This window comes from Anser brachyrhynchus (assembly GCF_964034855.1).
Source record: "Anser brachyrhynchus genome assembly, chromosome: 1".
NCBI classification, from domain to species: Eukaryota; Metazoa; Chordata; class Aves; order Anseriformes; family Anatidae; genus Anser; species Anser brachyrhynchus.
Genome location: NC_137694.1, coordinates 45,262,625 through 45,281,906, shown reverse-complemented (window position 1 = coordinate 45,281,906; position 19,282 = coordinate 45,262,625). Strand labels below are relative to the sequence as shown.

Below are 19,282 nucleotides of genomic sequence, written 5' to 3'. Positions count from 1 at the left end.
AGCGAGGGGAAAAACGCGGGCTGCGGCCTCCGGCTGGAGAAGGCTGAAAGCACGGGTGGGTTTGCGCTCATGGCCGCGCGGTGAGGACTACAAGTCCCGGCGTGCCTTGCGCTGGTAGGCGGTGGGAGGGCGCGCTGGGAGCTGTAGTCCGCGCGGCGCTGGGCTGGGCCGGGCCGGGCCGCGTCGCTCGGGGCCGGGCGCCCCCTCGCCGCCGCTGGGCGGGCGGAGCCGGCGGCGCCCCCATGGCGGCGGCGGCGGAGCGGACGGACGAGCTGGTGCGGGAGTATCTGCTCTTCCGCGGCTTCACCGCCGCCCTCAAGCAGCTGGACGCCGAGATCAAGGCGGACCGCGAGAAGGGCTTCCGGGTGAGCCAGGGCCGGGGCCTCGGAGGGGCTGGGGTGGGGGCGGTGTGTGTGTATGTGTGTGTGTGGGGGGGTGATGTCCTAAAATATTAACTGAAAGATGGTGTCCTAAAAGATGAGATGGTGTCCTAAAAGGTTAGGTGGTGTCCTGAAAGGCTAGGTGGTGTCTCAAAAGATTTAACCGCCGAGGGGGAGGCAAGCCACCCACTGATCCCCTTCAGCAGTCAAATTCTGTGTAGGCTCCGGGACCTTCTTTATTTTTAAAGCATATTTTGACCACCAGAACTCACCAAACTGCAAATCGATGCCCCCATCACCGCTGTGCTTTATCCGTATTGCAGAAAGGATTACCAAAGAGCCATACCGACAAAAAGCTTTGCGTGACAGGCTTCTGTGGCAATCCCGCTAATAGATGACATCCAAGTTAAAAGTGCTTCAAAGCTCCCAGTACAGCGGGGCTTTCTTCCTCTTTCTGAGCTCCTTTTCTGCTGGCTAAGTACAGTTTTTCCCTTTAGTCTAAAAATAACGCTCTTTCCCAAGTGCCGCGCTTGAGTTTTCAGTGTTTAACGACGTTATTCCTGCTTCCTCGTTATCAACTGGCTTTCAGAAGAAGTGGAAATGTTTTGCTTGCTTAGAAAAAAGCAGCCACAAACACCCGTGTTTAACAGAATGTAATCTTCTTGTCAAAAACTGCCTCTGTTCTCTCAGCTGATGCATGAGGACTGGCTTGGCGCATTATTTGTGGCATTCCTCGTGCAGTTAAAGCTCCTCAGCGTTAAGTTGCAGAAAGTCTCGTGTGCCAAAAAAGAGCCCTCACATGACCGGAGTCTTCCCCTTTTTGCCCTCTTTAGGTGGATAAGATAGTGGACCAGCTGCAGCAGTTTGTTCAGAGCTACGACCTGGCCGCCCTGCGGGATTACTGGAGTTACCTGGACCGGCGCCTTTTCAGCCGTTTGGAAGACGTGTACCGGCCCACGGTGAACAAGCTGAAAACCAGCTTATTCCGATACTACCTCGTCCATACTGTTCAGGTGGTGGTGGTTCGATTTTTTTAGGCTTCTGATTTAAAAAAAAAAACAAAACCTCCTGGTGTCTGAAACCAGAGCAAGGAAATACCCTGAGAGCCTCTGACCCGCCTGGTGGGGGGTCAGCGATTCATCTGTCATGTATCAGAGCGTGGTAAAGAGTTTGACGCAGACTCACATGATGGGCTTGCAGGCAGGAGGACAGAGAAGCTCAGAAGGCAAGAGGGAATACGGTTAGCTGGGAGCAAGGCATTTGTGCTCAGCCACGAAGGCAGGCTCAGTCCCTGGCAGATGGGATGGCTGTGACTGTCAGCTCAGTCCTGCTCAGGCTCTGTTAATAACGTGGATACCAGCAGAGATCATAAAGTTCTTAAACACCTCCTCGTGGGGCATGGCAGTGAGAACGCGGGAGGACAAGGTCAGTGCTCGAAGTAGTCTTCTAAAGTTGAGGAAACAGTCAAGAACAAAATAAAATCTCTGCTTAGATAAGTGTAATCAACTGCACTGTTGCAGAATAAGGAGTGACTGAGCAGGCAGCAGTAGGGTAGAGAAGGGCCTTATTGCAGCGTTAGGGACCAACAGACAGGCTTGTTGGTATTCCTTCCGCTGTAACCTGCTGGCAGGGCTCAGCCGGTCCTTACAGGTACCAGGGTTCCTAAAGAATCAAGAAAGCTGGAGGGTCTAGAAGAAGAAAAAGGGACATTTGGAGTTGGTGAAGTTCAGTTTTAGTTTATAAAAGAGAGAGGGGAGATGTGAGCTTCAAATCAGGACAAGTAATGTGGGAGAGAAAATGAAAGTGTTTTTGTCTGCTCTGAATAGAACAGAAAATAACAATACCTTAGGAAAGTGAAAGAAAGATAATAACCAGGGAGAGCATTGGCAAGCAGGGTACACAAACACCTGTCAACAATTCATGTTTAATTTCTTATGATTTACGAGCAATATTTCCACCTTGATTGCATTCCCTGACTGAAAATCTTAAATGATGGATGTTGGTGGAGGAGTGGAGGAGTCAAAATCTAATGCATGTTTCTGGAAGCGTGGTTTCTCGTGTTTTGTTCTCTTGCCCTGTGCTTACCTTGGAGTGTGATTGTCATGTCTGAATAACGAATCAGATCAATTTTTTTTCAGGCTGCATCTGTGGTAGAATTGAGTAATTTGAAGTATATTTTGCCACCACTTGTGTCTCATGTGAGTGGAAAGCTGTACTGGGTTAGCTGGAAGTTGCCAAGGAATTAGCTTGATTTTCCTCGGCCTTTAAACAAGACTGTGGTGACCGGAAAGAATGTTGGATGAAGCGTGTTGGGGAGCTTCTGGCATTTGGGCAATTCTTTTGTTCCCACATGAGTCTTAATTCTAAGCAGTTGCTCTGGTGGTGAAAGTAGCTCTTACGGCGTCCATCAGGCATTGATGCTTAGAGCTGGTGCAGTGATGTGACTGGAAGTGTGAGCGCTGTTCTCCTCTGTTTCAGAGCGGCCGCAATGACAAGGCGCAGGAGTTTTTCCTCAAGCAGGCCTCCGAGCTCCAGAACCAGGCGGAGTGGAAGGATTGGTTTGTCCTGCCCTTCCTCCCTGCCCCAGACTCCAACCCCACCTTTGCCACATATTTCTCACGCCAGTGGGCAGATACGTTCATCGTCTCCCTGCACAACTTCCTGAGCGTCTTATTTCAGTGCATGCATATCCTTTTCTGCAACCAAGAGTTAAATCTCCCTTGCCCTGGTGTTATGCTGACTATCAGCAACGGTGCCAACAATACAGGATTGCAGAACCTTCTGCTTTCAGGTGATTGCTTAGAGCCAAGCCTTAATAGGAAGCTGGTGTTTACCAGAGGATGTCGGAATAGTTATTATTCAATTACCCAATGATACGTTATATTCCCTGGGCACAAACAATTGTGGTTGCTGCTGATGCTGAACTCATCCCTATGCCAGTGACTAGGAGAGCAGTCAGAAATCGTATGCACATCTTGTGAAGTGCTTTTTTCCTGGTTACTTGGCATACAAAACAGGCACGCAACCTTGGGTCCTAGTCCATAACTAAACCAGCTTCTCCTGTTAGACCCTTGTCTGGGTACATCCATTCACGACGCTGTGTAATGACAGCCCAATATAGTAGATGCTCAGCATTATATAATATATAATATAATAATGCTCAGCATTAGCAGAAAGAGCAGCTTTTGTCCCACACTGTAGAGTTCTGGCCTTCTTCCATGATGAGCGAGTTTACATTGCAGCTGGAATACGATTCATCTTGAACTATGTCCTCAACATACACTAATGAAGTGTCATAACCCCTCTTGTCCTCCGCTTCTGACATCTCAAAGGGAGGAATCTAAAATCTTTGCAAAGCCTACGTGAAATAGTTTGTGCAAGTACAAAGTTGGCTTAGGTTACCTAAGTTGTTACCAGTCCGCTGGCCTCGCACGTGCTTCTTGCCAGTAGTATGGACGGGGCACCCTTGCTGTGTGAAAGGCACGTGGCCAGTATTGCCTGGTAGTGCTGGTTTTTAGAATTAAGCCAGCTGTGCACAAGCTGTTGCTTTGAGTTTTTCTTTAACGTTTCTCACCGGTGCCAGTCATTTTGAACTTTGAAGCTGAATGTCACAGGAGCAGTCTCATACAAGAAGAAAATGAATCCTTGCGGCATAAGGTGAGAGCTGAAGTCACTCTGTACTTGCTGACTATACGGCTGTGAGTTCTGTGAAGTTGGTTCTGTCTGTCCAAGCAAATTGTATCTCCTCAATTTAGTGCAGTTATTCCAAGGCAGGTTCTTGCAGAAAACCTGTGTTATTTTGGTTTATCTTTGAACTGTCTCCAGCAAGCCGAGGGCTGTGATCGTATGATGATTAGCACAATGTCTGTAGGACATTCCTGGGCCTCTGCTGGAGGCGTCTGTCCCTCTCCCTGTACTGTCTGATGGGTGCAGATCCTGTGCAGTCCCTTTTCTGCTACGCTGCAAATTCTGCCAAGCTGAAACTAATGGCAGGTTAAGTGCACGTATGACTGACTTCGCAGTGAAACTTACGGAGGGTGTTGACAGTCGCCTCCAGGATTGAGCTGACAGTGCAATAGAAAGTGGCAACAACTTAGGGTGAAGAGGCAGAAACCATTACGTCTGACGTGGCCACTTACCACTGCTGAAGTGCACTTAAAGTAATTTAAATCAACTAATGCAAATGTTGTTGTGAATATCTGTTTCCAGATTCTAGACCCTACTGTAAGAAAGGCTGACTGGCTCCAACAAAATGTCATCCAGTTCTGTGTCTTGTTTTTGATAGTAACATCCACAGATGTTTAGAGAAAAGGTGTAAGAAAATATGATGTATCGGTCCTTTCCAAGTACAATCTCCCCTTAGAGAGACTTGGGAGATACACAATTTAAGAATCTTCTAAACTACAGATCACATCTGGCTGATCTTGTACAAGTGGGAAACCTTATTCATGTAAGCAGGACTTTAGTTTCATTTCTTTAAACACTCCAAGAAAAAAGTTCTCCCTAAATGAATGCTTCAGTAATCTAAGTTTTGTGCTTTACCCTCCTGTGTTACAAAACATTGTTGTGTGTTGTGCTACTATTGTTTTGGTAACTGATCAACTCTGTGTTCGTCTGTCCTAAAATGTTGAAGTAAAATAGAAAAACTTATCTCAAAACGGAGCTTTTATGGCTTAAGAGAAGCAAGGTTTGGCACTGTGCTGTGTGGAGTCAGTAGAGCAGGAAAACTACCAGGGCAGGTCTGCAGAGATGGTCAGTGAATAAGGAGGGGAGGATAGGGTGTGTTTTGAAGTAGAACTCTTATTTCTTCCAATTTTGTATTCTGCACTTCTGGTCAGATTGAAGCTGGGTTGTGGGGTGGGTTGTTTTTGTTTCGTCTTGCTTTTGATTTATATCACAAACTGGATAGGTGTTCTCTGTCAGACATAAAACTAGACTATTTTTTTTAAGAATTACTCAAGCTAGAAAGGGAAACAGCTACCTACAGAATACAAGTTTAAATTAAAACGGTGTGAATAAGTATTGAATTCAGTGGTAGCTGGGATTACGTAGTGATCTCAATTTCACTGTTGAAACTGAATGCAAATACATGAATAGCAACCTGGGTTTCTAAAGCTCCTTCTTATTTTTGCTGTTGCTTTCCTGAAGTACTGTGATAAAAGGACAAATGAGAGTTGTATCTGAAAAACAAATATACGGAAAGGCCCGAGGAACTCATCACACAGCCAAGAGTCAACAGCCATCAACCACATCTGTCACAGAAAGACGCTTCCTGAGGTTCCTGTCTGCTCAGGGGAAAAAGAAAGATGTTTCTTTCTCCGTAATGTGGAGATAAATCTCTCTGTCATGCTCGGGACGGAGCTGAGCAGGACGTGGAGCTGGATTTTCAGGATGGCCTGATGGCGTTGGCCTCAGTGCACCCTGCCAGCTTGCCAAACCCTTGGCTGTGGGAGGAAGCCGACTTCCTAGGCTCGGTGCCTGCACATCGCCACCGCCAGGCACGTGCGTTGCCCTGGCCTTGAACCGCCTGCATGGAGCAGCAGGCTGAGCAGTTGTGCCCTGGCCAACGCTGCTTTCCCGGCCCTGTTAATGCTGCTACAGCAACAGCCCAAGAGGAGCGAAAGGTTTTAAGCAGGCTCCAATATCATACCTGTAAAGTGCTGGTTGTTCCCAGTGCTTGGACTGATGTGCTCAGGCAGTCAGGGCAACTTTCTACCTTCCCCAGCCTTCTAGGGCTGGTGAAATAAAGGGAACAAACAACTTCAGCAAGTGGGAAGGAGGTGAATCTTGGTGAAACTTCTGCTGACTTGGCTCTCTCTTCTCTTGTAGCTGTTTGCTTTGCAAGCTGAATCCTCCCGCATGAAGAAAGAGGAACTGGAAGTGGAAGAAGCAGTTGTGCATCACAAGCTGCCTGCGTATGTGGCCAACATGGATCGACTAGGGGACTCTGAGCTGTGAGTGCCTGCAGGGGAGGAGCTGGGACAGACCCTGCCGCTTTTATTGGGTCATTTCCTTGTTCGCTGCCCTGGGAATCATTACAGAAATACATCCTGGCAGAAATCATCTCCCGTCTTTGGAGATAGATTCTCACTGAGCAGGGAGAGCCCAAGCACATGTAGAAGTTGTTCTGCTTTGGTCTCACCATTACACCAGGGTATTTTGGGCAGCCAGAACACTGGTGACAGTGGAGTACCCTGCAGTGTTGCTCAGATGAAGTGGATTGTCTCTTAATTCCTATTTTCTTTAGTGGCTGTGGTGCAGTGTGTGTGTGTACTGTGGTGTTTGTAGATATTGCTCCTTTGTCACCTAAAGGGGTCATTGTTATGCAGAGATGAGCTTTCTTTTGCAAAGGCAAGAGAAAGGGAGTTTCTGTTCCGTGAGGCTGTTATATATGGAACTCCCAATAAATCTACAGTTGAAGAGTGTTTTATGGCTACATCTGTTGTATTCCTCTCTATGGAGAAGAGGCAACGTACCCAGGGATACTGGTTGGTTGGTTAAACCCCTGTCTTCCCCTAGTATGCAGTTATGTGAGGCAAATCCGCGTGCCTGAATTCTTTCTGTTATTGAGCTTTCTTCCTGCTTCAAAAGGATCTGAAAGCAAGAGTAGCATAGCCACGTATTAATACTACTGCTGGGGCTTTGACTTTCTCGTGTGCTTCTTTCACTTTTGTTGAGGCATGAGGGGGATTGATCAAATTACGCTGCTGACAGTGGCAAATAGAAGTTGTACCAGAGTTCACACACTAAATCTTTCAAAATTTCTGATTAAACAGACTTAAGTGTCCACTGAACTGTCTTGATAACTGCTCCACACAGGCCAGGCCACAGAGTTTAATTCGAGATATTTTTTTTTGTCTAACTACTCTGGGTGGAAAGCTGTGGTATTCACCTGCATATGTGGGAGAGAGTGGTGCGAGTACTGGGGTCATACATTCTCCATATTTTTGTCCAGCTTTATTAGGAAAACTTGCCTTAGAAATGGTGTTTCTTGTGTGCACAACTCATGTGTTAGCTAGGGGCCCAGTTCTGGTTGTTTTTTCCATGTCTGTGCTCAGCCCAAAGCTTATTTTTGATAGAATATTTTTTTCCTTAGAAGAGAGGATGAGGCTGAAGGTGGTTGTATGCTGCTCTGCTCTGGGGAAGCTGCAGCGTGGTGAGGTCAGACAGTTATGTTCTGGGAAGCAGCCACTGCTCTTGGCACTGTGGGCTGAGAAGGGAGGTGTGTGTAATCACAGAGGTGGTTCTTGATTTCTTTGGGTCCTGTCCTGAACGTGACTTGCTGAATATCTAAGGATGTTGAGTGAAACACTGGATACTGCCTTTCAAGGGAGGTCTGTTTTATGCCTTGAATCGGGAATCCAGGCTGAAGAAGTTCTTTGGGAAGCTGGGTTCCCCCACCCTTGGGGTCTTTAAACAAACCGGATGGAGTGGAAGGAGTTTGGGGTGGCCCTGTGGGTGATTCAGCACCATCTGGGCTGTCTTTCTCCGTGACGCTGCCGAGAAGTGAGCTTTGGTTCCAGTGATTGCAACGATCTGCTCCAGATGCTAACACAGCATGTTTTTAAAACAGTTTTTTAGTGCATAGTGGTCCATCAGCTTGGCAAGGAGCATCTCTCCTCCACAGGTTCAAGCAGTTTTTTGTTGGGTCATCTTTGATCAGGTTGTCTGGCTGCACTTTCACGTTCTGTCTGTCTGTCTGTTTATTTTTTAGTGATATGACCTGCAGCCAGAGGAGCACTGCACATTCTCTTCAGTCCCGTGGAGGCTTTCTCTCCTCTTTCCTCTCCCAGAGCAAAAAGGGCCCTTCCAGACCAGCTCAGCCAAGCGGGGCTTCTCCAACACAGACCGGCAGCACGCTGCTTGGGAAGAAAGAACCAGCAAATCACCAGGTGATTCTCAACTCTATGCACTGAAAGGTGCTCAGTAGCCAAGGAGTTAGCTTGCAGCACAGCACTGCTCCAAGCTTGTGCTTTCACCTGGAAGAAAAAAGTCATTTTTGTCCTTGAACATGTACACTGGGTGTGAATGCACTGCAAGAACAGATGATGTCTGGGGACGTGTAGAGCCCTTGTGGATGCCTGGTTTCTTTGCCTCGTCTTTTGCTCTTTCTTCCACAGCCTGATGCAAACATAACTTTGCCAAATCATTCCTGCCTTCCAGAGTGCCAAAGGAAAAGAAGGAGCAGTGACCTGTAAGGATGGGAAGAGCCACTTCAGTGGGTTAGCAGCGGGCGAGTCAAGCTCCCTGCAGCAGCGGCAGAAGCGCTTGCAAGAACACGGGAAGGAAAGGAGAGAACTGCTGTCAAAAGGGACCTTTCAGGTACCGGGCAACACTGCGAAGCTGGCAAGTGGAGGGCTGCCATTTTCTGTTCTTTGTTATGTTGGGTAGTAAAAAAAATGCAAGTATTCCCATTAAGCTCCTGGAATGCTGCTCCAATCAGCTGTATCAAAGGTTAATCTCTGTAGTTAATCAACTCCTTCCACTCTCAGATTATTTCTGTGTCCCTGGAAGGGACTCAGTGTTGACGTTTCAAATGGAAGAAGAGTTGTCGCTTGTCATGTCAACAGCCTTGTCCTGGAGAGGGTATGTTTCATCCACCTTAGTGGCTGTTATGTTCCAATACCTTGTTATAACCCACCTGCCTTAGTAGCAGTGGGCTTGGCTCACCCGTGCTGCAGAAGTGAGCAATTGTAAGATAGATTTGAATGCTTGATCTTTTGCATAAATAAATAATGCTGTTCCAAAGAGTCCTGCAGCATGGATTGCAGAATGTTTTCTCTCCTCCCTGTCAGCTGCGTTCTCGTGCGGTTTGTGCAGGCTCTGTGGGACAGTGAAAAATAACAAACTTCCCTGGATAGGAGTAGAAATATCCTTCATAGCAATGTTTTGGAGTTTTTTGCACTATGTGTTGCAGTTCTGTGTGGGGCTGTGCCCTGCTTTCTATGTAATAAAATAATAAAGCTATGTCCTGGGTTTTAACTGCTGAAGGTCAGTGGACTGCTGCTGTTCACCCCCATGTTGTCTGGCTTTGAGCAGCCATGTGTGTTTTGGTATGGAGCATAGGAGGGATGGTGGTAACATCTCAGCCATGTTTATTGTGGCTATATGAGACACTCTCCCCTGGGGGAGAGGTGGTGCTGAGGGACTGTTGGTTATCTGCTGTCGTGCATGGCTGTTCTGTGTGGGGTGTGCTGCTTTGGAGTAATGTTATTCCACCACTGAGTGCTCCAGGCTATGAGAGAACTTTGTTCTTTGTGGCTCATCTAAAAGACTTTAATTAAACACCGGTCAGCGCGTTGGAAACCCTGGCTGCCTAACAAGTATCCTTTGGCTTTCCTTTTGCTGCGAAGTTCCAGGTGAAGGCGATGTTTTTCCGCCTTTGTAAAAGTTGTGTCTGGTCGTCTTGGGGAAGCTGATATTGTTTAGCTTTCTGTTCTCAAAGCATGAGTCAAAAAGGAAGCTGGAAGGCTGTACTGTTTCTCTGACATGAGTGTCATTCATTGGTTATCTCCCCACGTTAACACAGAGCAAGGCACTCTTGGATTTATTTCCCAGTCTTTTCCGGCTTTGTGAATTGTGACGATTTGATTATGCAGTGTTTAACTTACTGCTCAAGATACGACACTGCTATAAATAAGGCAAGGATGTGTTAGGGAACATTACCATGCAGACTTTTCAAGCATTTCATCTTCAGAGGATGGTGTAGCTAAGGGTTGCTTGCAAACATTTTGCTGACTCGTGCACTGTATCTGTTCCTAGTGACAAGGGAAGATTAAGGTTCTTTCAGAGACTTTGTGAGCTGCAGTGGATATCTTGTTTCAATCAAATGCTTTCACCTAAAAATCCACTTGTTCCAACTCCCGTCTGTCCTGTCAAATTGGGTTTTAAACTTTTGGACTTGTGTTGACTCTACAGTTGTCATCATCTGTTGACTGCATTGATTGCCACATTGTGCACAGACTGGGTCTCTGCTGACAAGTGTAATCTATCCACTGTGGCTCACCGTTCTCCGAGAACTCTTGTGCAGACTGACCACAGTCTGATACCAGCTGAGGTATGCTGAACAGAGGCGCTGCAATTCCTTGAATTCTTGTAGGAAAGTGTATGGCTGGCCATGTGGGGGGCATATAAGGGACTCTCTAACCAAAGAGGCCACATCAAATGGCACAGCTGTGCCGTGCCCTATCCCTGCGCTCAGGAGGAAGGTCCCTGACAGAAGGGGAGTTGAGCTGACAGTGCTTCTGTTCCAGTACAGCTTTTGTTCTTTCTCTCAACAGGAGGGGTAGCTGAAAAACTTGGCCTGGAAATACTGCTTCCTTGTATTTCACACAGGATTTCTTCCTGCAGGGCCAAAGTGCTGAGAAGAAAACGGATATTAGCACATCTGAGACAGAGCCGTGCTCAGAGCTGCAAGCTGACCAAGCAGAGACTTCAACCAAAATGCCCGCCAGTGGTACAGAGGCTGTGGGGGTCCGACAGGAGCAGCCTTTCATCGTCCTCAGCCAGGAGGAGTACGGGGAGCACCATTCGTCCATCATGTACTGCAGGTAACAGGCTGGCAGGGGAAGGGTTTCTCCTAGAAACTTCTCCAGAGGATCAGCTCCGTCTGGCTTCTTTCTCCCAGCCTCTACTTTGTCCAGCGCAGTGTGTGTACTCCTGGTTGTAGGGCAGCAGCGTTGCTGTGACTGACAATAGCACGTAGCTTGTGCATTGAGAATGGACAAAGATTTTTGTGATAGGGAAATGCCAGCCAGGAGTAAACTCCCTGGGAAAGCATGTTGGTACTGCTGAAGGGCTTTATGCTTTGCATGTGTAGCTCTAGTGCTTCATTGCACTGGTTGTTCTAGGAGAGGAATAGGAGAGGAAGGGTTACTGGGCTATCTGCATCTAAGAACTTCAGGGAGAAAAATACCCAATCATTTTCTTTCTGCACGCAGGGTTGATTGTTCTGGACGGAGGGTGGCCAGCTTGGATGTGGATGGAGTCATCAAGGTGTGGTCTTTTAATCCAATAATGCAAACTAAAGCTTCATCTATTTCCAAGTCTCCGCTGCTGTCTCTGGAATGGGCAACCAAGCGCGATCGGCTGGTGAGTAGCCTGTGCGTGCAGAGGCTCAAGAGTCACAGCAGATGATTTGGAGCTCAGTTGTTGTGTGTTGCACATTAACTTCTAGGTGGCTGCTCTGCAGGTAAAATCAGGGCGACAGTTAGTTTCCGCTTTAGGGAGAACTGAAGCCTGTAGGGTCTTATAAAAGCCAGGGAGTGAGGAGTGTGCTCTGTATTTTGCAAGGAACTCAGCACTGCTTGCCCTGAGGCAGAAGTTCTCAAGCTGCAGCATGTGGACAGCTGCAGGACAGAAGTATCTCCTTTAGGAGAACTGCCTTTCTGCAGGCAGTCACTTGTAAGGGCAGGCGGAGGCACAGCAACCCGTGGGAAGCCAAAAGCAGGGAGCTGTGGAGCTTCACTTGCAGCCTGAGCCAGGAAACAGAGAGAGCAAGGGTGTGTTGTTGGCATCCTGGCTTGTGCAGGTGTCAAAAGGGCTCCGTGTCCAGTTTTACTCTGGTGCCTCACACAGCTAGGGCTTGGTACTTGCATGAGGACTTGGAAGCTTGTTTAGATGCCAAGACAGTTTAAATGTTTCCCATAGCACCTTTCCTCTAATTCTGTTACTAGAGAGGAGCCTTAAATTGCATGCGTTCTGCTGAGTCCTAGAACTGTTGCTGGTGTTCGCTTCCTTCCCTGGCAAAGAGACAGGGCTGTGTGACAAGGCAGGCCTGCAACCGAGGGAGTATCATTCACGTTCTGGCACTGATGATGTGTTGCTGCTAATCCCAAATGCCAGTTGTGAAGAGCTGGTGCTGCAGTTTGTCTCTTTCATTTCTTTTACTCTTAGAAAGGAGTTGTCCATACAGTTGTTAATGATTTCTTCTGCTTTGTGGAGTTTATTTCCTTCTCCTGTGGAGAGATTCTTCTTTCTGGAATACATGGGGATTCAGCAGCAGTTCAGGCTGTGAAGTGAGAAGGATCTTGCGTGCTTAATTTTCTTTGATAACGCATCCCTCCATGGCTTTTCTTTCGATTTAAATTGTAACACCACTGAGAAAGCATGTGTGAGCCCTTCTGAGTAATTTCGTTCTCCCCTGGATGAAAGGAGGTGGCTTCTACTTGGCTTTCTCCTAAAGTTAAGTTGATTCTGTGTTACTCTTTCCTTGCTCCCCTAGATATTGAGACTCCACGTGTGTTTTGCATACGTTGAGCCATATTTCAGAAAGAGGCTTGTTCTCTACCTTGGTAGAGATCAGATCTTTTTCTTAAAATTTCTGGAGAGCAGTGCTTTAACCCTGATTCCTGTGACTTTAGAGTAGTCCTACTCGGCATGATATCCACAGAAAGACAGGATGTACGTAATGGAATTATATATAATTGGAATGTATGAATGGGAAAAAATAATGCGTGGTGTTGGTAGTTGCTGGACAGCATCGCTGTACTCCTCACTCACATTCCTTCCATCTCCTTGCTGGTTTCAAGCTGCTGCTTGGCAGTGGAGTCGGGACGGTTCGTCTTTATGACACAGAAGCCAAGAAGAATCTCTGTGAAATCAGCATTGATGAAGACATGCCCAGGTAACTCTGGAATATTGGTTGTATATGTGGGTATGTGTGTATGAACACGTATGTACATATACATATGTGTGTACATGCACATGTATATCTTTGTGTGTATGGATTTATGTGCATATATCTTGCTGTTCTTGACTGTGAAGTTTTTGAAGTTTTTTTGAAGTTTCATCTGCTGTTTTTGGCAGATGAAGTCTCAATGTCCATACTGCTTCCCTGCAACTGCAATATTATGTGGCCTTTGTGTAGATGGCCTTGTCTGAGCAGCATAAAACTGCTCCGTTACACTGGAGAGACACAAAATCTCCCTAAGCACGTGGATTATGCTCTCCTTTACAGCGCACCTGAGATGGAGGTCCTGTCTTGCAGGGTCTCTCTGGCAGAACTAGGAGCTGAGTGTTGCTCTTGAGGTGGTTGCTGGAGAAAGGCATTTCACACTCTCTGCTGTATTTCAGAATCCTGTCGCTTGCCTGCAGCCCAAGTGGTGCCTCCTTTGTCTGTTCTGCAGCAGCCCAGAGCCCCATCTCTCACGTGGACTTCTCAGCAGTCAGCTCTGGGGGCAAAAGCATGAACCAAGTTCCTGGGAAGCTGTTGCTATGGGACACTAAAACGATGAAACAGCAGGTATTTGCTGAGTTCCTTTCCTTTCTTAGTCTGCTTTTCGAGAATGAATGTCTTCTGTTTTGATGTGTAGGAGCCTTCTTCCTAAATTATGCTGACTTTCTTTTCAATATCTTCTCCTCCACCCCCTTCCTCTTTTCCCATCTATCACATGTAGGATAAAACAAGTTGGTTTTAGCTGTTCTTTGTAGCTGCTGGATTTGAATGTGTTTTTGTGTGTGTGTGTGTATTAGTTTTTTTTGATGAATTCTTCAGAATACTTCATGATCTTGCAACTTCCCTGCCTGTAGAATTTGACTGGCAACCTCTCAAGTCGTTTGACATGATGCTTTGCTCAGGCTTTCTCGTTAAGCTACACTGAAGGGTTTTCTTTTCTGCTGTTTTCCCTTGCCCTTTCCCCCTCTGCCCGCATGGATATTGGGACCCATTTGCATCTCCCTAGGGGAGCACTGTGGGGTGAGCATGGTGAACCGTAGCTGTTCATCCCAGCCTGGTGTGCTCCAGCTGCGAGGACTGGAGATAGCAGTTACCACACAGCGCGAACTTGTCTGTCTTCAGAGCTCTTCTAGCCATGTGTCAGAATGCATTTTAAATCTATTTTTAAGTGAAATGCTTCTCAAGAGAATTAGTCTTACATCATCTTCTCCGTTGTTTCAGTTTAGATGGGTTGTATTCTGGCAGTGCATCCTGTCTTATCCCTCGCCTTTGCCCTTAAGAAATGCTTTCCCTGATGCATAAGAGAAAGCAGCAAACTCAAGCTCATGTCTGCCAGAAGCTGTTTGTGCAGCCTTGAGGACATTGCTAAGAAAGCTGTGTCTTGGCTGAGGTGAAGAGTTGGTTTAGTGTCACAGTAAAATGCAGCTGCCAACCTTGAAGTCTGTGGTCATGAGGTGGAGGAACTAGAATTCAAGAAGGAGGAACTGCAGAACAAGAACTGTACTTCTTGTTGCTAGACGCCATCTTCCTTCCCTTCTGTGGGGTACAGCTCCTCAGCACCCCAGCGCCATTTGAGGTTTCTGGGCATTAACACAGACTTTCCCTTCCAGCTGCAGTTCTCCCTGGAGCCTGAGCCCATTGCTATGAACTGCACAGCCTTCAACCACAACGGCAACCTGCTGGTCACGGGGGCTGCAGATGGGATCGTTCGTCTCTTTGGTATGCTGGAATTGAGCGGTGAGGTGGCCCCTTGGTGTCCTCGGCTGGCTGCTCCCCCTGCCCCAGCACCCTTGCCCTGCCAGCAGGGAGGCAGCTGTGTGACATGACCAATGCCAAGCTGGAAGCTGTTTTCTCTCCTTCATGATCACTCTCAGGAGTGAATTGAGATAAACTTTCCCTGGGGGATATTGCCTGGAGGCCCTGGTAGTGCTGCTGGATTTGTTTCCCTCCCGCTTAGGAGCAGAGTTAACTTCCCCTTGAGCCACGTCATCTTGGCTATGCCATTAATAGCAGTACCACTGCCAAAAGCTGTCTTAAATGAAGGGATTTAATGTGTGACCTTCTAGTTTGAAGGCTTCATGTCAGTCCTTCACTGAGCAACTTCTGTTTCTCAGGTTCTGTCCTCTTTAGCCTGTCCTTGTGATAAAGGCAGCTTGGGCCTTCCTTCTTTGTGAAAAAGGGATCTGCTTTTGCCTCAGCTGCTGACCTGTGAGGCTACAGTCCCAGGTGGGTGTGAGGACAGAGATAGCAGCAGCTGTGGGAGTGGACAGGACAGCAAGGAGAGGAGGAGAATAAAGGTGCCAGTGTTGCTTGGGCACCGAACGACTGCAGTTGATGCCGAGGATGTGAACAGCCCTGTAAAGCTGGAGGGAGAGGTGTTGGAGAATAAGGACAAGATGCTGAGATTAGATAGGGTTCCCAGAGGCTGGTGTAGATGGCAGGGACAGAGTCTGTATCAACACGAAGAGCCCCTCCTCACCCCAACTCTGTGTGAGCGCTGGGAGTGTTTCAGTACTGGTTCTCCCCACAGATATGCAGCAGCACGAGTGCGCCATGAGCTGGAAGGCACACGAGGGGGAAGTCTACTCCGTTGAGTTCAGCTATGATGAGAACACAGTCTACAGCATAGGCGAGGATGGCAAGGTAGGCTGTGTGTGACCTTCCACTGGTCAGCTGTTGGTGGATCCCTTCTGGAGTCTTCTCCATGTGGTGGGGCTAACAGTAAAAATACCCGAAGGCTCTGGAGAACTTGCAGGCTGCTAACTGTAGGCTTAGATACACAGCACCACTCTGCTGCATTCAGTCTCTTCTGTTGGCCCGACTAGTAGGCACTCTTACAGCCCATGCAGCCTGTGCTTTGTAAACACAGCTACTTAGAGATGCGGAAGCGCCATCTTCTGTTCGTGTAAAATAGCCCCTTCTCTTAAAAACTGTGAGTAGCCCCTCTTCTTTCATCCCAGTTAATTAAACTGTGGGCTTTTATAATCCGTTTTTGTCATTCTAGTTTATTCAGTGGAATATTCACAAGAGTGGCTTGAAGGTGTCGGAGTATGATCTTCCCAGCGAAGCTACGGGTCCCTTTGTGCTGTCTGGATACAGTGGATACAAGCAAGTCCAGTTCCCACGAGGAAGACTTTTTGCCTTTGACTCTGAGGGGAACTATATGCTGACATGCTCCTCAACCGGGGGAGTCATTTTTAAGGTAAGTCTGCAAAGTGATGGGAAATTTTCTTTTGCATTCATACAAGCATTTGTTACAAGGCTGCAAGAGCAGCCCCTAGAAGTTCTCAAGTAATGCTTTCGCACCCCTGTTTTGTAGAACTTGCTGTTCAGTTTGGTGTGTGGTCAGTACTGTGTGCGTTTTAGCAGTGCGTGCTGTCCAGCAAATATTTGCACTCTAGGCTCTCTGTCTGTCGCTAGAGGATATGTGCTCCTTGTTCCTAAAGCTTAGCTGCAGCAGTTTTCCTCAGCGCTAAGTGCCTAGGACAAAGTTATAGATTTTTTTATTACATTACTGCATGCCGGGTCAGTGCAGAATGTGCAGTTGATGACTGATGCTCATCTTTAATCTGCCTCATGTGCTTGCTGATGTTAACGCTGGTCCCAGCCTGATTCTATCCTCTTACTGTGCACAGCACTGAAATGAAATGAAGGGTAAGACTGTACCCAAGTACCCAAATTTCTGCTGGTGCAGTAACAAATAGTTACTGATTGCATCCCCCTTTTGAGTCAATGTATTTCAGTATAAGCCACTGCAAGGCAGTTTAAGTGGAATTTTTACTTTGCAGCTGGGGCGTTCGGAGCACCCGCGCTAACATGACCCATGGCTTAAACTTACACAACTGTGCTCTTAGCCTGCCTTGTTCAATTACTGCAGCTTAGCTGACGTCAGAAGCTGAGCAGCTTGTGGTCATGTGCTTCTGTCCTGAGACTGAAAATTTGCTTCCTCGTGTGCTACATAAATGTAAACGTACCTCTTTTTTTTCTGCTTAATTATGTCTGCTGATAGGGATATAGAGGATGTAGTAGGCTTTGGATTCTGCTCTGGGTACACTGTCCCTGCTGCAGCAACTTGCCTCCTTAAATTCTTTTGCTTTTCTTATTGCAGTTGAATGGTGAGGAAAAGGTCCTGGAGAGTTGCCTTTCCCTGGGAGGACACCGAGCTCCTGTTGTCACAGTGGACTGGAGCACGGCCATGGACTGTGGGACCTGCCTCACTGCCTCCATGGATGGGAAGATTAAGTTAACAACCCTACTGGCTCAAAAGTCTTAACCGGAACAGTGCTGAAGGAAAAGAGCAGCAGACTTGAAAAAAAAACAACAGTGTTAACTCCACAGGAACAAATTGCATGGGAGGGAAGGCAAACCACAATCACTCTTCTCATTTTAGCTTTTGCCTCTTGACAAATGTTAAATACATATGCCAAACCACTGTGCAATAGAATGCCGATCTGGGACCAGATCAGTGGCAGCAGTGAAAAATACAACTCCACTGACCCATTGTGGCAGCTGGGCTCCCTCTGTTAGGGAGTCTTGAAGTAGCACGTGGCTAGAAGGCTGCTGGGATCACGTCAGGGGTTGTGCAGAAGGTGAAGCTGGAGGAGGCATACATGAGGCAGCACAATGTGTGGTGACACGGCTCAAACTGGAAAGGCCAGTGCAAAACCAGAGTATTCTTTGGGTATAATGTGTTTTTTTGTTTGTTTGTTTGTTTTCATAAAAAGAAATTATTCCCTTGCACTTGATTCCTGTGCTCTGTTCAGCTGTTGCTGGAAAGCATGGAGGTTATCCTGGGCGGTGATGAGCCAAGAACAGGCTCCTGCATGGAGAAAAGACCTTTTTGTTTTCACCAGGTGCTTCCTGCGCTGACAGCCTCTCAGTGGGGGCTACCAGTGCAAGTCATCCATGAACGAAAATAGCTGCATTGGTTGGATGTCTTGTGTTCACTTGCAGTGTCTGCCTGGAATTAGGGGAGGGATCCTCAGTCAGACTTCTTGAAATGCTTACATTAGAGATCAGAAACTACATAATGCCTGATGTATTTGATAGTAGAGAGTATCATTTGATGGTAGAGAGAAGAGGGGAAGGCCAGGACCAGTCTGGCCTTTTATAGTGCTCTGTCCCTAGAGCTGCCTCCTAAAACACTAAATATCAGTTGAGTAAAGGAGAAAAAGTGTTTGAGTGGTCGGGCTGAGTGGCTTCTGGGTCCTTCTGGTTTGACACAGCTGATGCTTCTGGGGGGCTCATAAATACCTGGTCTGTCAGCCCAAAGCTGGACTTAAAATGTGGGACGTGATGATTTGTGGAAATAATCTGAGTACGCAAGGCTGTCCTGCTGGAAGGGTGGCAGGGCATAGATTCTGGGTTAATGAGAAGTTGCCAGTGTAATTTGTTAAGGAAAAGAATGCACTTCTAACTTCTGCATCTCAGGTCAGAGTGTCTTTGTGCAGTGGAACAGACGAGATCCTCTTTGAGTGACGTTCCATCAGATGTGAATGGAAATAAAATCCCCTTGCTGAGTACTCTCTTCTCTGAGCCCTGACAGGATTCAGCCCGAGGCTGGGCTACGCTTGCAGTTTGTGGACCAACCAGCCACTAGATGTCATTAGGCATGAAAGATCAGCCCAAATGCAGGCTGGAGCGAAGGGCCTACTTGAACGTGGCTAATGGTAGCTTCAGCCTTGAGAAGAGAGCCAGGCTGCACTGGAGACAGCACACATCCTAATTTGTGCACCTGGAGCAGCTTTCTATGAACTCCCAGTCATACTGGTGCTTTGCAGGGGCAAACGTGGCTATAGGCTGCAGGACTCCAGCTTTTGTTTTCTTTTTGAAGTCATATTTATTCAAGCTGGGCTACACTTCTGCGTGGAACCCAGGATGGGGGGAAGGTATGTGCTAAGTAATCTCATTTTTGTATCGCTGGGGAACTGAGGGATGGGGACCGCAGGCAGCTTCCAGCTCTTACTCCAAGCAGTAACAACAAAAGCCCTTTCATGCAGACTGTTTTCTAAGCCAGTTAGCTCAGCAGAGGGAATAGTGAGAGGTTTCCTGCCTGGTTTTGGGGTGGGCAGGGCAGGTGTGAAACATTACTATATAGGCAGTGGTATCCAGAAAAACCCCAGTGTACTCAGGGGGAAAGCTTAACATGTATATGGGAGTTAAACCTCTAGCCATTCAGAGTGATGTGGGTCCTGAGCCTGGGATAGTGGTGGGTATCCCTCCTGGG

General features: G+C 47.4%; 1 protein-coding gene across 1 annotated transcript; it reads left to right on the top strand.

Moving 5' to 3' along the window:
• Positions 1-159: 159 nt before the first annotated feature.
• Positions 160-17,794, top strand: WDR91 (WD repeat domain 91). Its single transcript, XM_080595691.1, has 15 exons — positions 160-365; positions 1,214-1,393; positions 2,859-3,066; positions 3,955-4,037; positions 6,210-6,334; positions 8,095-8,272; positions 8,544-8,702; positions 10,731-10,930; positions 11,321-11,471; positions 12,911-13,005; positions 13,455-13,623; positions 14,667-14,775; positions 15,587-15,699; positions 16,061-16,258; positions 17,165-17,794. The coding sequence occupies exons 1-15, from the start codon at positions 243-245 to the stop codon at positions 17,327-17,329; spliced, it is 2,256 nt and encodes a 751-aa protein (XP_080451817.1). The 5' UTR covers positions 160-242; the 3' UTR covers positions 17,330-17,794.
• Positions 17,795-19,282: the final 1,488 nt, after the last annotated feature.

Excerpts from the sequence above, each read along its gene's own strand:
- WDR91 (XM_080595691.1), top strand. The coding sequence starts at position 243 with ATGGCGGCGGCGGCGGAGCGGACGGACGAGCTGGTGCGGGAGTATCTG. Across the intron at positions 6,335-8,094 it reads CGACTAGGGGACTCTGAGCT|TGATATGACCTGCAGCCAGA; the intron begins GTGAGTGCCTGC and ends TTTATTTTTTAG. Across the intron at positions 14,776-15,586 it reads TGGGATCGTTCGTCTCTTTG|ATATGCAGCAGCACGAGTGC; the intron begins GTATGCTGGAAT and ends TTCTCCCCACAG.